The following is a 17819-nucleotide window of genomic DNA, read 5'->3' on the forward strand; positions in this document are numbered from 1 at the left end:
CACGGTGCATATCGCAGTCAAACCTAAGTGCACCCCTCGCGAAGACCACACTTCCATAAAACAACCCGAAAACTAAGGAAACAAGAGCACTGCCGCGGGAGCGGGTCGACAACAGTGTCCGCCTCAGGGCGGGGGGAGGTAACGCCACTCCCGCGCTTGCGCCCCCTCTCCGGCCGCGCGGAGCACCGCCCGCGCGCGCCACCCCCAGCGCCGCGTGTCATCGCGCCGGCCTGGGCAGCCCCGCTATTTATGTGCCGTCAGCCGCTGATTGGCCTCGGGGCTGACCAATGGTCCAACAGCGAGGCCGCAGCGCAGCCAGTAGGAGCGCGGCACGGCCGTGTGGGCGGGGCGGAGGCGAGAGCTGTGTGGGACTTTGCTGTGGTACCGCTGAGTGGCGGCTGGTCTTCATGGCGGGCCGGGTGCTGCTGCCTCCGCTCTTGCTCCTGCTCGCCCTGTTGTGCGCCCAGCCGAGCCTCTGCGGCACCGCTCCAGCCTCCTCCTCACAGCCCGTGACCGCTCGGCTGGCGGCGAAGTGGCCGGCGACCCCGCTGCTGCTGGAGGCGAGGTGCGTGCAGCCTCCTCCTCCTTCTCCTCCTCCTCTTCCTCCCAGCTGCGGTCCCTGCCCTGGCTGTCTCCTGGGGGGGCAGGACGAGGGAGGGACCCCCTTTTCCCTCCGCTAAGCGGGAAGGCCGGCTGTCAGAGGGGGATGGCCGCGTTTCTCCCAGTCGGAGGGTGTGTTACAGTACTCCTTGGGTGTAAGGCTGGACTGTTTTCTCCCCTCATAAATTGGTGTGGATGGTGCGGGCAGAGTCCCACGCTGTGAGTGCGCTGTGCAAGCGGCTTCGTATGTAGCCTGCTCAGACGTTTTGCAGGTCTTTAGGTTGAGGAGGTGTAATGAGCCAATGTACACAATCACTGTCTTCCCCTGAGTAACAGGATCTCTTCCATCTCACCCTTCATTAAATGATTTTAAAGGTATTGTGAACATGTGGAGCTGTAGTAGTAAAACATTTTTTTTTTTTTAAAAAAGGGTATTGTTAACTTGTAATAATAGTTTCAGCCTGGAGAAGAGAAGGGTCGTAGCCTTCCAGTACCTGAAGGGGGCCTACAGGAAAGATGGAGAGGAACTTTTTAGAAGCTGACACAACAAGGGATAATGAATTCAAACTGAAAGAGGGTGTGTTTAGATTATATAGAAGCAAGAAATTCTTTACTGTGAGGCATTGAAACAGGTTGTCCAGAGAGGTTGTGGGTGCTCCATCCTTGGAAGTGTTCAAGGCCAGGCTGGATGGGGCTTTGAGCAACCTGGTCTAGTGGAAGGTGTTCTTGCTCATGGCAGCGGGGCTGGAACTAGATGATCTTTAAGGTCCCTTCCAAACCCAAATCGTTCTGCGATTCACGACAGGAAGTGAAAATGTTTTCCAGTTTTATGTGTTTGAGACTTCCCTGCCTGTTTGCCTTAAATTTGTTTTGGTTTTAAACTTATTTGCTGCTGTTCAGAGAACTCCCATGAAAGGGAGAACTGCAAGCTTCTGTAATCAAAGGAGGGGCAAACTTCCAAAGTAAAGATTAGAAAACAATTCAGTCATGCTACCAAGTGGAAGTTTTTGGCAGACGTAAGCAGAGGGAAAATAAGCAACTGATGTTACCTTAAGGAAAAAAACTTAAAAAGCGTTACCAGTAAATCATAGAATCACAGAATGGTTTGGGTTGGCAGGGACCTTCAGATAAAGATCATCTAGTTCCAGCCTCCCTGCCGTGGGCAGGAACACCTTTCACTAGACCAGGTTGCTCGAAGCCCCATCCAAGCTACCAGGAATGGGGCATCCTCAGCTTTTCTGGGTAGCTTGTTCCAGTGCCTTACTGCCCTAAGAATAAAGAATTCCTTCAGTATATCTCACCTAAATTTCACCTCTTTCAGTTTGAAATTAAAAAATGAAAGAATGGTATTTGGAATAGAGCAAACTTTATCTTTTATGCTTTGTAAGAATTAAGCCATTTCAGAACTTGACGACCTCTCCCCTGCATAGCAAAGTAGACATTGCCATTGATGAAAGCCTGTAATGTAATGAAAAACTATAACCTGACAGAGTGTATGTTCTTATTTGTGTATTTAGCCACGATTAAATTAAGTTTGCTTAGTGAATTGCTTTAATTTATAACTGTATATTGGAATAGCTGTGGAAAAATAAAGTGAAAATTTTGGGGTTTTCTGTATCAAGAGAATAGTCTGCCTGTTTTACAGCTCTCATTGTTGACTTTGGATGGTAGTACTTTGTTCAAAATCTCTTTTAACCAAAGTACACCTCTGTTCAGTGTTTTATTCTACAGAGATGTTAAAAGGTCATTGAATATGTAACACTTGGTTGCTGCTGGATATTTATTATTTTAAACAACTGAAGGTTTTTACTGTGTTATATCTTTGGACAAAGTCAACCTATAGACAATTCATTTTTATTTTTAAACAGTGAATTCATTGCAGAAGATGGTAATGAGAAGTTTTGGCAGTTCTTGGAAACTGTACGGGAATTAACAGTTTATAAACAAGGAGGTAAGTTAAACAACATGCAAGTTTTTAATACATTATCTTGCACTGTATTTAATTTTGAGACAGAACACAATAACTGGTTCCAGGCAGGTCAAGCCTAACTCTTCCATTATTGCTTATTAGATAGTTTTCTTTCAGAGAAAGCATAGCATTGTAGCATATCCTTGAGAGCAATACTTGTAGAGGAGTTAAAAAAAAAAAAAACAACAAAAAAAAACCCAAAAAACACAAGATGAACTAAACTTACAATGTGGAACAGAAGTGTAAAGATTAAAGATACCTATCTGAGTATGTGACTCAGCAAGAGCTTATAGGATATTGAGACTTCCTGTTTTCTCTAAGGTGGATGCTTGTAGGGGAGAGAATCCCACAAATAACTAAAGGAAAAAATTAAAAGAGTTACCAGAAAAGGTGTAATACTTGTAGATGGTATAGAGACTGTTTTCTAGCGTCAATACAGGTGTTCTAAAATAAAGTTTTATCACTGACAAAAGAGGATTAAAAATACCTTGCATGATTAGACAAATGAATATTGTTAGAAATTTGGAGAGAAGAACAAAGCATAAAAGAAGCATAAAAAGCCATCTGAGAAGATACCTTGGGGAGCAGTTTACTAGAAATGTCCATGGTAATGAAAAATTGAGAAACCTACCAGTGGCTTTACACCAGGTTGGTCAGTATTAGGCCTGCTTGGTAGGTCAACAGATGAACAAGGTGAAAAAAGTGTCAAAACAAGATAAGGCTGCTTCATTTTGCTCTTTACTTCAGAATAGTACAACACTTCAGGCATGAAGCCCAAACCACCACAGGACCTAACACCACTTGTGGAAGAGACTTCAGGGAAATTGAATGTTAAATCAGTAGTCAAAAGCTAACAAATTGGAGAAAGATCATGTAGAAAATGGCAGTGAGAAATGAAGGTACGTGAAAAATGCTGTATAGGGGAGAGAGAACTTGAGAAACAATGTGTTTCAACAATTGTGATCGACTGAATAAAAGTTAAAAAGTTTGTAGTATCAGTGTGAAAATGGTCTTCGAGTGCTCAGCACTGGGAGAAGTTGAGAAGCTGAAAGAAAAGGCTGTGTCATTAGTGGGGCCTTTACAGGCTGGAGAGAGAGGAGAACAGAAACACCGGGAAATTCAGCAAAGGCACTTTACAGACTCAGCAACAGTGTAATCTTGGCACTTACTCTCAAAAAGCAGTTTCTTTGAGAAACAGACCTGGGGATCCCTTTAAACAGTTGCATTATATTCTTATGCCTGAGAAGACTAACTACATGCCAGGCTGCAGCAGCAAGAGTGTAGCCCGCAGGTCAAGGAAAATGACCACTGTATGTGGCACTTGTAAATTACAGACTATGTCTGGAATACTGGGCCCAGGTTGGGACTCCCCTTTAAAAGTCAAGAGTTCAGTATTGGAGGACATATAGGAGTGGATCCCCACAAGGGTTAGGGAGCTGGAGCACACTCCTGAGAAAAGGCTGAGAGAACTGGGTTTTATTGAACCTGAGAAAGAGAACAGTAAGGAGAGACCTCATATCTCCAGCTTTCTAATAGAATTGTGTAGAGAAGATGGAACTAAACCCTTCCTGAAGGTACACAGCAGTATGAAGAAAAAGCAAAGGGCACAAGTCGCAACATGAAATTTGGCAGAAAATATTTCTGCCATGGTGTTGGGTAGGCACTGGAACAGCCTGCCCCAGGAGGCTGCAGACTCTACATTCTTGGAGGTACTCAAAACTCTGCTGCGTGAGGCCTTGAGCAGCCTAATCAAGCCTTGATTTAGATCTCTAAGTAACAGTTTGGATGAGGCGACCTCCAGAAATCACTTTTGACTTGAATTATTCTTTTTTTTCTATGAGTGGTTTAGATGCAGTTATTATTGCTTTGAGACAAGACTGCTGTATTAGATGATCTGTCAGAGTTTTTTTATCAGCCATCTCTTTTCTGCTTGCTTGGACACACTTCCCAAGGAATTTGAAATTTTAGTGGTGTTTATTATTTGTGACACAGGTGTCTGTTGAAATCAGCTGTTAATTAAATACCTACTTCACCTGGATAAACTGTGATTAAGAATAAATAAATTACCAATAGGATGATCTCCATGACCAGTCATGCCAGTGAAGTGTTAGATGCTGGTGGTGGGGAACCTTGAGATGTACTAAAATATTACTTTAATTAAGCATATTGAGGAATTGATGTGTATATTTATCGTTATGGCCAGCACTCATCTGTGTTGATAATGCAGAAAAATTTGAAGTTCTGGCACCCAGTGGCTTTCTTAAAAGTCAGTTTGTAGTTGGGGTGGTCTTATATAAGCAAACCAATGCTCTTCATGAACAGAATGTGAAGGAAAGATTCAGTTTTAGAGGAAAGCAAAGTGGTTACTTAATGACTAAATCACATCAATATTGATTCTTCCAACTTAAGACTGTCTTACTGAAGTCAACATGCAAAGTATAAAGTGGAAATAATATGAGCATCATATATATCCAGCAATAGTTAAGTCATTTTTAGTAGGGAATTCTACAGTAGGTTTACAAAAAAATGGTCAGCTTGAGTGAATAATCTGGTACTGCAATACTGGAGTGGCACAGTTACTGAGAGATGTGTAGTAGTTCACCTCTGAGGAGGTGTTCTCTATATGGTATGGAATGGGTTCTGTCTTAGCTGTTGCATGTCAGGACACATTGACATAGGGGGATGTTCGTGATGCATTATAACTGATGGAACAACAACTACCTGAGCAGATAAAAGGATCTGGCTTAAAAAGGGTTGGTTGGCCTGATGGCCTTGTCAGTTCTCCTCTGGGTGATACCAAGACCAGATAGGATGAATAAGCAGGAAATAAAAATGTTGTTTTTTAAAGTAGAAACATTTTCATAAAAGGTGAAGAATTACTATATTTGAAGCTGAAAATCTGGGTTTATAGAAGAGCTGGATGATAGATTTATATCCCAGCATACTGTTGAACTTTAGAAGAGTCATGAAGTATTAAAGCTAAAAGGCAACTTAAAAAACTGAATATGGTGGCTTTTTTCTTTTAAATAATTCCTTGGATGATTTTCAGTCTGGTCTTTTTATCAGTTCTCAGAACTTGTAGTTTTAAGTTTAGAATAATCAAATGAACATCTGCTGTTAATTTGTTCATTTAAAATATTCAGCCTCAGCAAATTAGGTCTGTTAATGGTCTCTTTAGCTATGATATATGTAGGAATATAAAGGATTTGGTAGGAATTACATACATGGAATTTGGCAAAGCATTTAGTCTGGTGTTGCATTTGATGGTTTTAACATTTTTTTTTTAATATGAACTCGAATCAACTCGGACATCATTTTGATTATACCCTGTGGAAAACATCACTAACGAAAGTTAGTGATGGGATACACTGTATTAAATTAGAGTGAGGTCTTCAGGTAGCATGGACAGCTTGTTTATGTCCTCTTACTATGCAACATAGTTTCTGCCAGGCTTGTGAAATACTTAGAAATGCAGATGGTGGTATTTTGGGCTGCAGGTATGTTATAAAGAAATCAAAACTGCAAAAATTTCATATTAAACCCAGCAGTTACTGAACACTAAACGTGTAATTTTAAACTTGCTGCTGCTTTTATATCTCTAAAGGTTAATTTATGAATACAGAGTGAAGGTAAGTAGCCAGTTCCCTGCGGACTAATTATCACTTGAGTGTTTACTGATTTCCCAAGTGCTTTATATATTGAATTTTCAGCATAAATATATATTACAGACCAAAACAAAACCAACAAACAAACATTTTCTCTAGGGAAACTTTCTCTGAAAAAAATGTAGCAGTATATTACATATAAGCAACAGTCCTGCAAATTATTTGTTGTAATCTAGAAGACTACACATTATTCACATATCACTAAATTAGATAAATATTTTTATGTGCGTATCAACCTTAAAGATTCTAGAGGAATCATTTTCACAAGCATAGCACTTCTATACTAATCATGCAATAAAACGAAGTATTCCCTCTCTACAGGCATTTTCAATGTCATAGAGATTTGACGGCCGGTGATTGCCTGAACTGCCATTAGCTGGCATCTCTAATTCCCTAGCTGATCTATGGATACAGATACACACATCTATGCAGTTGGAACAACCACCATACTTCTATCCATCAAAACAATGATCCCAGCATGCTGTGCTTTTTCTGGTTGATTACATCCCTTAGGTTTACTCTGTCTACCTCCTGTGCCTCAGTAGTTTGAATTCTCATATGGGTCACCAGCATATTCTGCCTAATTTTGTGCTGTGTGTGCGTGAGGTCTGAGGAGCTGTGGTGTAAACTTTTCCTTTTGCTACTGCCCTGGTTGTCTGTTTTAAATTATTATTAACTTACCTGTGATGGAATATACTGCTGTAGATTGTGGATAGTAATATTCAACATTTAAATGTGAGTCTGCTTAGCTAGCTATTCAGTTCTTGCTGTAGTCAGTCAATCAATTTGGCTACCAGAGTTGAGAGAGCTATTCAGATGACAAATTAAGGCATCTTTAGAGTGAGCCAAATAGCTTTTGAGGTTTTGTTGGCTTTATCTCTCGTGACTGGAATGAAATTTTGTACATACGTAGCTCATACATGTGCATTCGGATGTCTGAAGTCTGGAGTTGTATCCTGTTAATGTGTTCTTATTTATTTTTAAATCCATTTGTTAATGATTTATTGGTAATATGCCGTCATGCAGGATTTTATAACCAAAAAAACGTGGTACTTTGTGATTCCCTGTAACATCCTAAGAGATTTATTCTGTCTTCTACTCTTTGACATAGAGTACAGTGTTAAAAGGAGCTTGGAGGGCAAGTAATGATGAAGTTTCAAGGATCCAGTACTATGTGAAAATAATTTGCAAAACTGAAACCATAGTTCTCATTAACTGAGATTGGCTCAGTTGGTTAGAGCATGGTACTAATAACACCGAGCTCAGGGTTCAATCCCTGTATGGGCCATTCACTTAAGAGGGGGACTCGATGATCCTTGTGAGTCCCTTCCAACTCAGAGTATTCTGTGTGATTCTGTGTATGTAATAAACTTTAAAAATTGGCTTTGCATTATGTGGATCATGTAGCATTTCATGCACTTTAATTTGTCTTGCTGAAGTTTAAAGTACAGTTGTATTCTGAATGAAGCCAGCAGCATTAATAGAAGTTGAAGTAGTAGGAGTGGATGCATGATCAAGTGAATGTGTCCTTGTCAATGTTATACAATCATTTTTGAAGGCACATAACTATCTTTTTTTTTTACTTATTAAAATCATTATGATAATCATCTTCCAGAAAAAAAAAAGCTCTTTTAAGTACAGCAGTGAGAGCACAGCTGGAATTTGTAAGCCAAATAATTTAAAGACTAGGTAAAAATATTTTATTGAGGAAGTATCGTTAGAATTGTCTATTTAATAGCTCTTCATTGTCTTCAATAGGATGTTATTTGGGACTGAGTGGAGAGGCAAAAATTTTGGATTTCATTTTTATTTTTGTGGAGATAATCTGAAGAAAATTTGAAAATATAGTTATTGAAAAAACGTTTCAAGCTGGAAGGGTTGGCCCCTTCCAAATTTTTATATTCATTGTTTTGAATGCGTGAAGCCAAATTTATCTCATTTAGAATGAAAGAATCATTAAGTTTGGAGAAGGCCTCCAAGATCGAGTCCAACCTTTGACCGATCACCACTCTGCCAACTCAACCATAGCACCAAGTGCCACATCCAATTATTTCTTGAACACCTTCAGGGATGGTGACTCTACCACCTCCCCGGGCAGCTCATTCCAGTGCTTAACCACCCAGTGAAGAAATTCTTCCTGATCCTCCAGCATGAACCTCCCCTGGCATAGCTTGAGGCCATTTCCTTTTGTCTTGTTGCTGGTTGCCTGGGAGAAGAGGCCAGTCCCCACCTGGCTACATCCTCCTTTCATGTAGTTGTAGAGAGTGATAAGGTCATCCCTGAGTCTCCTTTTCTCCAGGCTAAACAGCCCAACTCCACCAACTGGTCCTCACGGGATGTGCACTCTAGAGCCTTCACCAGCTTTGTTGCCGTTTGAGTTCTGCCAGGGCTACGTGTAGGTATAGAAAACCTATAAGAGATGGGTTTTTCATCCTTTGAATTTAATGTAAGACAGTAATAATCATATGTCGTGGTTTAACTCCAGGCAGCAACGAAGTACCACATGCTTGCTCTCTGTGTCCCTTCAGTGGGACAAGGAAGAGAGTTGGGAAAGGTAAAACCTGTGGGTTGAGATAAGAACAGTCTAATAATAGAAATAAAGTAAAATATAATAATAATAGGAAAAAGAGGAAAGAGGAACAAAACTTGTGACAAGTGATGCACAATATAGTTGCTCACCACCCACTAACCTATGTCCAGCCCATCCCTGAGCAAGGATCACAGCTCCTGGCCAACTCCCCTCAGTTTATAAACAGAGCATGACATTTTATGGTATGGAATAGCCCTTTGGGCAGCTAGGGTCAGCCTCTCCTGCTCATGCCCACTTCTGGCTTCTTGTGCACCTCCTCGCTGGCAGAACATGGGAAACTGAAAAGTCCTTGAGTAAGATAAGCACTACTTGGCCACAACTAAAACACTAGTGTGTTATCGATGTTATTCTCATATTGAATCCAAAACACAGCCCTGTACCAGCTACTAGGAAGAAAATTGACTCTATCCCAGCTGGAACCAGGACATCATATAAAATTTATGAGAAGGAGCTTTCTTGAAATGCAGATTATATACTTTTATAATCTTAGATTTTTTTTTTTTCCCTAGTGAATTACAGCAAACTCAGCCTTTCTAAATAATGAGTTTTAAGAAGAAGGAGGCAGAAAGGAGATATTAGAGGCTTTAGAGCAAAAGAATATTTTTCGACAACCACAACAGGGTTGTAAAAGGAAAATGAGAGGATAGGAGGTACTTAGTTATGAAAATTGAATATGCCTCTAGAATGAGAAATGACGGCTAATTTTTTCCAGCCAATGTTCTGTATTATCACTTCTGTCATTCCTGGACACCATCCACCTACCTTCTTACTTAGAGTCCTGATCTTGTCCTTGAAAACACAAGGTATACAGGGAGAAGGGAAGTACTTCACCTGTTACATCCATTCTCAAACTCTTGTTTATCACGTGTTTTTAGGGGAGAAACAGATTATGTGAGAGTAGCCCAAAGAATGACACCTTTAGATTTTTATTTATGTAAGTTGCGTTGTTGGAGTGTTTCAAAGGCTAAATGCGAGGAAATTATTTGTAAAATAATGCTGGTTGAAAGTAAGTAACCTTGAATATTTTTGTTAAAAGGGTGGCATAATCTTGACAAACAGAAATGAAGGAATAAATTCTATTCAGGGCTTTCCATATGTATCTTCGAAGAGACATTATTGTATTGAGTGGATTTATATATTGCTGAAAATATTTGAGATATTAACTAGTGCTTTTGAGCTCTCTTTTCTTCTATTTGTGCTGTATGAGACCTCTAGATTGGTAGTAATGTTTGCCTATTATGTAGTGTGGGTAGATATACCACATCATTTGTGGCTAAATACTAAAATTTGTCTTCTTTTTTTTTTCTTCAACAGATTCAGAGTATTCCTATTACAACTTAATCTTGAAAAAAGCAGGACAATTTTTATCCAATTTGCAAATCAATCTGTTGAAGTTTGCACTTTCCATACGGGCTTATTCTCCAACTGTTCAGATGTTTCAGCAGGTGACTGTATTATCTGATGTATTTGATACATGATTAAATGTGATATTTTGGTCACAGAGTGGAGAATCTTCATTGTTACAGTTCAATAAAATATATGCCAATATTATTTGGAATCAAACATGGTCTGTTCACAGAGGTGGTGTTTTATAAGCTGGTTATATTGACAGGAATAAATATTGATGTTCAATTGTATTGATAGCATTACTTGCAGGGTAGAATTTTTTGCAGTTGATCACTTTATAAAACTCGAGTTGTGGGGATTTTTTGCATTGCTTTAAATAATCCTACAGGAATTCAGACATACCCAAATTAGGACATTTCCTGTAGCTTCAAGTAATTTCTATTTATTACGTAGTGGATTTCTCATCTCTTGTGATTTCTGTATTTGAAAAGTTGAAAAATAAGGTAAATAAGTACCTGCTTTATTAACAAAAGAGTGGGAGGACATAAATTCACTCTTCTTCTAAGCCTAAAACTGCTCCTCCTCCTTTCAGCAATACCATCTTCATGATAAAGTAAGAAATCCATTTTTCTGAAAGGTAATAAGCTATAATAAAGTTAGGGGGTTTTGCAAGTGTTCTTTAGAGGAATATCATAATCTCAGACTCATGTCTTTTGACTTTTATTTTGCAGCGTGTGAATCTGGATTCATTGACATGCAGTCATATGAGTCCCACTTTACATAGCTGAATAGAGTTAAAAAAAAAAAGCAGGGGGTGAGAAGGAGAGAAAACCAAAAATTGACATCAATTGTTTGGGATTTATTGGTTTAGAAGTTTAATCTTTGTACATTATCATGATTGAGGATAGCAACTAAAATTAAAAATGTCTCAGAGTACAGGCTGTGATTTCAGCCAGTGGAGGAGATTCCTCAGCCTTGTCTTTACAGAACATAAATGGACTTGTATTTTCTGGAGTATGACTCTATTTGATAGACTACATCTCATAAAGGTTATAAGGTCTTAATCTTCTAATATTTTTCTTTTTTTTTTTCTACGTGTACCCAATTTTGAATGGGCTTAATTGGAAACACAACTTAATGGCAGCTGTTGAGTTATTTTAATCAAAGGGATGTGAGTTTAAGTTGAAGTGCAATCAAAGTGTTCTGGTTGAGTGTAATTGTTGAAATATTAGATTGCAGCTGATGAACCTCCACCAGAAGGCTGCAGTGCATTTGTGGTTATCCATGAGAAGCACACCTGTAAGACTAATGAAATAAAAAAGCTGCTGAAGAAGGCTACTAAGAGGTAAATGTAATGATTTGTTTTAAGAGGAAAAATAGATTACTAAAGAGGAAAATATATTATTGCATGTAAAGTCATAGCACTTTGAAATTTTATGTTCTTCTTACTTGGTAATGCCAAGCTCATAAAGCCCAGTTTACTAGATCTTTAAAGTCATACCCTTTTAAAGACTTACTTTTGATTTTGAAATACTTTAAACACTTCATGTTAAGAGAATTCATCAATTATGAATTGAAGTAGGGTTTTGAAATAAAATCATAGAGCTTTGCTCATCTAATCACATGGATAATTTCGTATTTCTTCAGGGTTTTTTTGGGGTTTTTCATATGGAATAGCCAAGTTTAAGTTACTGTGTATTTTCTGTACAAGCTTACAGTTTCATGGGTCTGAGACAGTACTCTACTGACAGACCTTTCTACATAGTCAGTGCCACTGCACTTGAGGTTTTCTAGATTGCAAGGGCTTGGCACAGGAGTGGAAGAGAAGTCTGCCTCAGCTGGCGTAACCTTTCCTCACCTTGTGGTAGACTTTGCACTTATCAAGCCTTTCTGGAGTCTGGGCATCAGCCCAGAATTAATTTGACCTGTGAACTAAAATATGCAGAACCTATCAAAATAACAGTAACAAAATAATGAAAGCATAATATTTAATCTCTGTTTAAAAAAAAAAATAAATAATTAATTTGTGTTTTTTCAAGACCTGTGTATAACATTTTTTCTTTGAGGTTTTTTTCCTGCAGTGGCCAAGGTCACCATAATATACATTAGTGCCCATACCCTCAGCCACTTCATGAAGATACACAGAGCTGAAAGATGATTTAGTAGGGTTTATTTCTTGCATTTTGCTTTCTGTCAAATATAAATTGCGGGGGAAAAAACTGAAAACCTGTAAACTTGTCTCTTTGGGGTTAGTTGCTTCTGAGAACAATTTTGTCTTCCCCATATGTGATTTATGGTATATTCTAAGTCTATTGATTCAATTACAACCTACTAAATCATTGTCTTTTACTTATTCAATAGCCAGGGCTTTTGCAAAAACAGTCAATTGTCTATTTTACTATGTCCCATTTTTAACTATTATGGTCTACTAACAAATGTCTCTTACTTTCTTAGATAAAAGCCAAAATATAGTACAAATGTGATCATACATTAAAGCATCGTAGGATCTTAACATTTTATTACAGTGTCTGAATATAGTGATCTTTCAAAGCAGTTAACTGGATTAAGCACATTCTCCATTCTGGAGATACTATTCCCAAATTTACAAGATTCTGGAAAATCACAGTACTAAACAGTAGAATCCTGAATTATTCAGAAGTGAGAGAGTTAGACTTCTGGAAATCTGAACAACAAAACTGAAGTTTTTTCTGTTTGATTGATCTTGTATTTTTGGTAGTTTTGCATGCACCAGTCACATTACAACCTTTAGAATTGCAGGGACAAAATCTTGATGAATTTCATCTCCTCTCCACCCCAAAAGTAGTTGTGTCACTCAAATATTTAGAGTTCCTGGAGCTAAACTTTGAGAAAAACACGTTCACCTTCACATATTCAGGTAATCGTTTCCACTATTATTTCCATTTGTACTCTGCTTAGCAGATGCTTTTCACTTCTGCAGGACATGTTTAGCATAGGTGATAGAGATAAGGCTGTGCTCCTGTTCTTTCTTTTCTATGTGGTAAACAAATGATATATAAGACAGTGTGCCATCTTGCTGTTGGTTCCTCTAAACCAGTCATTCTTTTTATCTATCTTGTATGAAAAGAGATCATTATGATTTATTGATTTCTTTGTATTTCAAACTATTTTCTATTGTGTTTCATTTTCTGTCTGTCATGACTCTTCTACTTAAGCCAGGCCAGTTTAAGCAATGCTTTCAGTTGTGTCCTAAAGTTCACATTTGGATGAGGACACTAGAAATATTCTAATTTGATATTGATATATCAATATCCAATTATATATTGGATTGATAGTTTCAAATCTCTCTGGAAGAGAAAGAAGAGGCTGCAGCATAGTTTTATGTGGATCCATCAGCTCAACCCAAGATTCAGGAAGTCTCAGGCTCTTTGGATCCAGGAGAGCCCAAATATTCTGCCTGTCAAAGTCAGGGGTTTGCTTCACACAGTCCTTTATGCAGCAGCTACTGTGATTTTGCCTGTTACATTTTCAGCTGTGTTGCAATGGACTGCTTGGCTCTAATAGGGAATATTTTGTGTGAAGGTGCAGTGGGCTGCTCAAGGGCTCTGTCAAAGGACATGTGGTTAAATTCTTGGGATTTCTTATCTTGCAAACTGTCTAAAACACAATACTAAGACCGCTGGGGATGTTGCTGCTAAGAGAAGAAGCATTAATTGGAGTCACATTTTGTTCAAAACAGTCAGTGCCTTAGGTTTGTCAGTACATGTGTCTGCTGTCTGCTATCATGTTCCTTCTGCATCCTGTCCTGGCAACTGTCTAGGCAAGCATATAGTTGCCTGTACTATCCTAGTGACTGATTAGCAAGTGCTGAACTCCACATCCATGTAATTTTTTTTATCTTTTTTTTGTCAGCCCAGCTGTTCTTCCTTGCCTTTCAGGCAGCCTTCTTATGAGAATCTCTTATGGCAGGAAATTAATTAGCTTTCAGCTCTCAGAGCAAGAGAGAATCAATTCCTTCGCACTACTATTCAGTGTTGAAGAGAAACAGAGAACAGAGGCTTATCTTGGATTTACAAGGGCTGAACACTTTAATTCTCCTATCCAAGGTCATTAGGGTAGCTCTATGCAGTGTTATTTCACTGCAGCACTTAATTTTTTAGTGAAGCATGTTCATTAGCATATGAAACACTTTCTTTGAGTCTGTCAGTGTTCAAGAAGGTCATGGCAGCACTTGGTAACCACCTTAGTTAAGGTGGTTAAGGCTAGTTAAGAAAAGTGAAACTTTTAGGTTTTCCACTCTTATAAGTGACTGTGACAGTTCTTGTCTCTCTGGATATGAGAAGGAAGTTGCACAAGCCACATCCTGTATACAATGCTTTCACTGGGGAAGAGCTGGGTCAGTTCTTGAACGGAGCTTACTCATTCAGGAGTTGTTTCAGACTCCCAGGTGACACCTGCTTGGTCAGCCTCATCCGGTGATAGCAGTGGCAAAGCTTGCCTGATATTTCTGTGACACATGGCCACACACACTGAAGGTAATTCTCGAACTTGGCCCCTCCTATTATTTCTGCCTTACAAATGAAGTCTGTAGTTGCATACCTACAGAACTTACACAGGACATTGATGTTAAGGCCCTGAGTAAACTGATACAAATTGTCCCTGCTTTGAGTGAGAGTTTGCAGCAGATTACCTCCAAAGGTCCTTTGTAGTGTATGCTATTCTGTGATTCTTACATTGAAGATATTCCTAAGCTTTGCATCACAGAAACTGGTGTGTATGGAGTTCTGCTCACACCTTTCTAGTGTGACTCTTCAGTGAGTGTCTACTACACACATTTATTGTGTTTTGGATTAAAGTTTCATAACTTTCAAATGCGGCTGTGCAAAGGCTTTGAAAAGAAATGTGCTCATCCATAATTACCACCTTGAGTATACTGCTCAGTGATATCCTCTGTTACTTCTCCATATTTCCCAGGTTTTATTCAAAAGATGTTTTTAGTCATCTAAGAAATCATTGCAATATAACTTTTCTAGTCATGGTTTTCAGTGAGGAGGGTAAGCAGGCAGTCAAAATTTGCAAAATTAGCTAAATTAAGAGAGCTTGATGGTTTTAAAGTAGTATAACCCCAGTTAGTTTCCATGTGTGTTAGCAGCTTTCTCAAATGTCACAGAATATTCCTCTGCTACTCTGTTACTTGCTGATTGCTCTGTACATTCCTAATAGATGTAATGAATCATTCAAATTAAAAGCTTCAAGCTGTTACTGATTATTCCACAAAATCTCCAAGTGCTATGCTTTTCATTTGCTTTGTGTGGTAATTTGATAAAATATATTAAAATTATTTATAGTTGATGCTGACTTTTCAGTTTATTATACTTTAATTTGTGAATTTGGTGTTCTAGGTTCATCTGTGAGCAATCATGATTATATTGTGATGATTTTAACATGGCTTGTATACTTTTAGCATATAAACCTTCACAATTATGAAGTAGAAAAACTGCGACTGTTTTAATTTATTTTCTGACTATGTAATATCACAAGTATTTGTTTTAAAACCAGACCCAGGCCATATCTTTTTAAAGGAGACCATAAATTCCCAACTGTCAAAGAGGATGGCCCAGTGGTTGTTCTGTATGCAGAAATGGGTACAAAAGACTTTGTCAAATTCCACAAGATTTTATCTGAGAAGGCACAAAAGGAGGAAATTGTTTATGTTCTCCGGCATTATGTTCAGGTATGTAATTCAAATCAGCAGTGTTTCAGTAAACTGTTAGTATTCTGTCTTTGTTTTGCTTGCTTTTTGACAAAACACATTTTCTGCATTTATTTTTACATTTACCTACATCATGTGCAATATGTGCTCTAATTTTAAAACTTTCTAGGTGAAGTGATTCACTTAATACAAATTTTGATGCTGGGAAAGCGTGATAATATTATCTAATCTTGCATGCAAGCACTATTTGCATCACTGATTGATCTTGAAATACCTCTTTTTTTGGTTATATGTCTGGATTTAGTACACCACAGAAAGATCTTGGGTGAATTTTGGTATAGCAGACTGAACATTATAATAACGAGAACTAGAAAAATGGAAAGCAGAATAGAAAATCAAATTGAAACCTTATTAATTATACTTATGTTTTTATAAATGGTCAATGTGATCTCGTATGTTCATTGCAGTACGGCAGCGTGGGCTGTCACGGTCAGTGTCATTGACTAGTTTTTTGATGTTTGCATTCCACAGTGTCAGTATTTGAAACATAATGTTTCTGAATTCTTTCCTTAACTTACTCTTCTCCCTGAAACAAAGCAAATAAAATACCAGTACACGGAACTGTATTGTCCCCAGTTTTGGTTTTGGAAGGCTTTTGTAATTTATATTCAAAGAACAGCTCTTAAATAGTGTGACAAATATGAGAATAACCTGATGAAGTGAGAGCTTACCGTGATTTATGTAGACCAGACATTTCAGGGAGATGAGATACGTAGTTTGTGGATGACTTTGAATTGTTTGCTCATAGTAATGAAATAGAGAATTTGAGGATGCCAGTCTTGAATTCTAAGTTGGGGTTATAGTTTTTACTGAACTTTATGTTCTTTTATTTTCTTTTATTTCAATTAAATGCCTACTTGCATATTAAATGTCTCATTGCTCTGCCTGGCTTATGCACCATGGTCCCCCCAAACGTATGTTGTCTTCCTGCCTGCACTTTTTCTCTCTTCAGATCTCTGTCCCCTTTTCTTTCTTCCTCACAACCTCCATTTTTATTCTTTGGTTCCCACTGAGACGGATCCTCCCTCCTTTTTTACATTAAATGCCAGAAGAGGGAGCATTGAGTACAGAAGAGGTACGGTCTCTCTGCTGTCTTTTTTTTTTGCCAGTATCACCTAGACTACTTACAGAGTGCAGTGCTCTCTCTGCACTGAGATTTGCTTAGAGGATGGACAGAGAAAACCCCCAGCCCTGCTGGGTTTTCACTTGTGGACTGGAGGATTCTCAGTACAGAATGATTCTTAGAAATTGCAAGCTAAAGCTGAAAGGCTTTCAAGCAATTGCTGCTGTGCGTGTGCAAATTGCATTTTGGAAAGGGCATTTCCATTTGGGGCAAATTAGGGCGCATTTTCAGATACAAATATTCTCTGTGTAATTACAGTATTGAATTTCAAACTTCCACTCCCGAGTTAGAAGTACTTATTTGTTTCTAACAAAGTGGCAACTTGATTTTAGCAGTCATATTCTTAATACCTTGTCTTAATCTGCCTTGCAGAAATTGATTAACTGTTTTCTCAAAACTTTTTAAAAGAATCAGTCTGATGCAAAAATAGAGAATTTCTTCCTGACATGCTGAAGGTCTGGCAACATTAGAAAGAAATTCATAGCCGTTTAAAATGTGAATTGTGAAGTATCAATAGCTGTATACGGTAACACGAGCTCTTCCTGTTCTAGTCCTTCTTGAGTATTATGTGAAGGGACTACAATTTTGACACAGCCTTTCTGTGATCTGCAGGAGGTAAAGGAGATTGTCACATTCTGTTACAGGCCTTCTCAGTGGACTGTCAATATGTCTTGTACTTTGAATTGAAAGATGAATTTAAGTAATGTCTATTATAAAATTTTAAAGTTACAGTATTATATATTGTTAATCTCCTATGAATACCTTTTTAACTT

The 17819-nt window shown here is 38.4% G+C and overlaps 1 protein-coding gene across 4 annotated transcripts in view; it reads left to right on the forward strand.

Annotated features, from left to right (window-relative positions):
* The first annotated feature begins 370 nt into the window (after positions 1 to 370).
* UGGT2 (UDP-glucose glycoprotein glucosyltransferase 2) overlaps positions 371 to 17819 on the forward strand; it is an 86248-nt gene continuing 68799 nt past the window's right edge. For all 4 annotated transcript variants that reach the window (XR_003527962.1, XM_027645275.1, XM_027645286.1 and 1 more), the window contains exons 1-5: positions 371 to 565; positions 2469 to 2551; positions 10139 to 10269; positions 11404 to 11516; positions 15710 to 15884. Coding sequence is in view for 3 of the 4 variants with exons in the window: in XM_027645275.1 (XP_027501076.1) it covers positions 408 to 565; positions 2469 to 2551; positions 10139 to 10269; positions 11404 to 11516; positions 15710 to 15884 (660 nt within the window). In the remaining variant the exon portion in view is untranslated. The remainder of the gene's footprint in view (positions 566 to 2468; positions 2552 to 10138; positions 10270 to 11403; positions 11517 to 15709; positions 15885 to 17819) is intronic.

The sequence above is a fragment of the Corapipo altera genome, unplaced genomic scaffold (assembly GCF_003945725.1).
Source record: "Corapipo altera isolate COAL_440 unplaced genomic scaffold, ASM394572v1 0, whole genome shotgun sequence".
NCBI lineage: Eukaryota > Metazoa > Chordata > Aves > Passeriformes > Pipridae > Corapipo > Corapipo altera.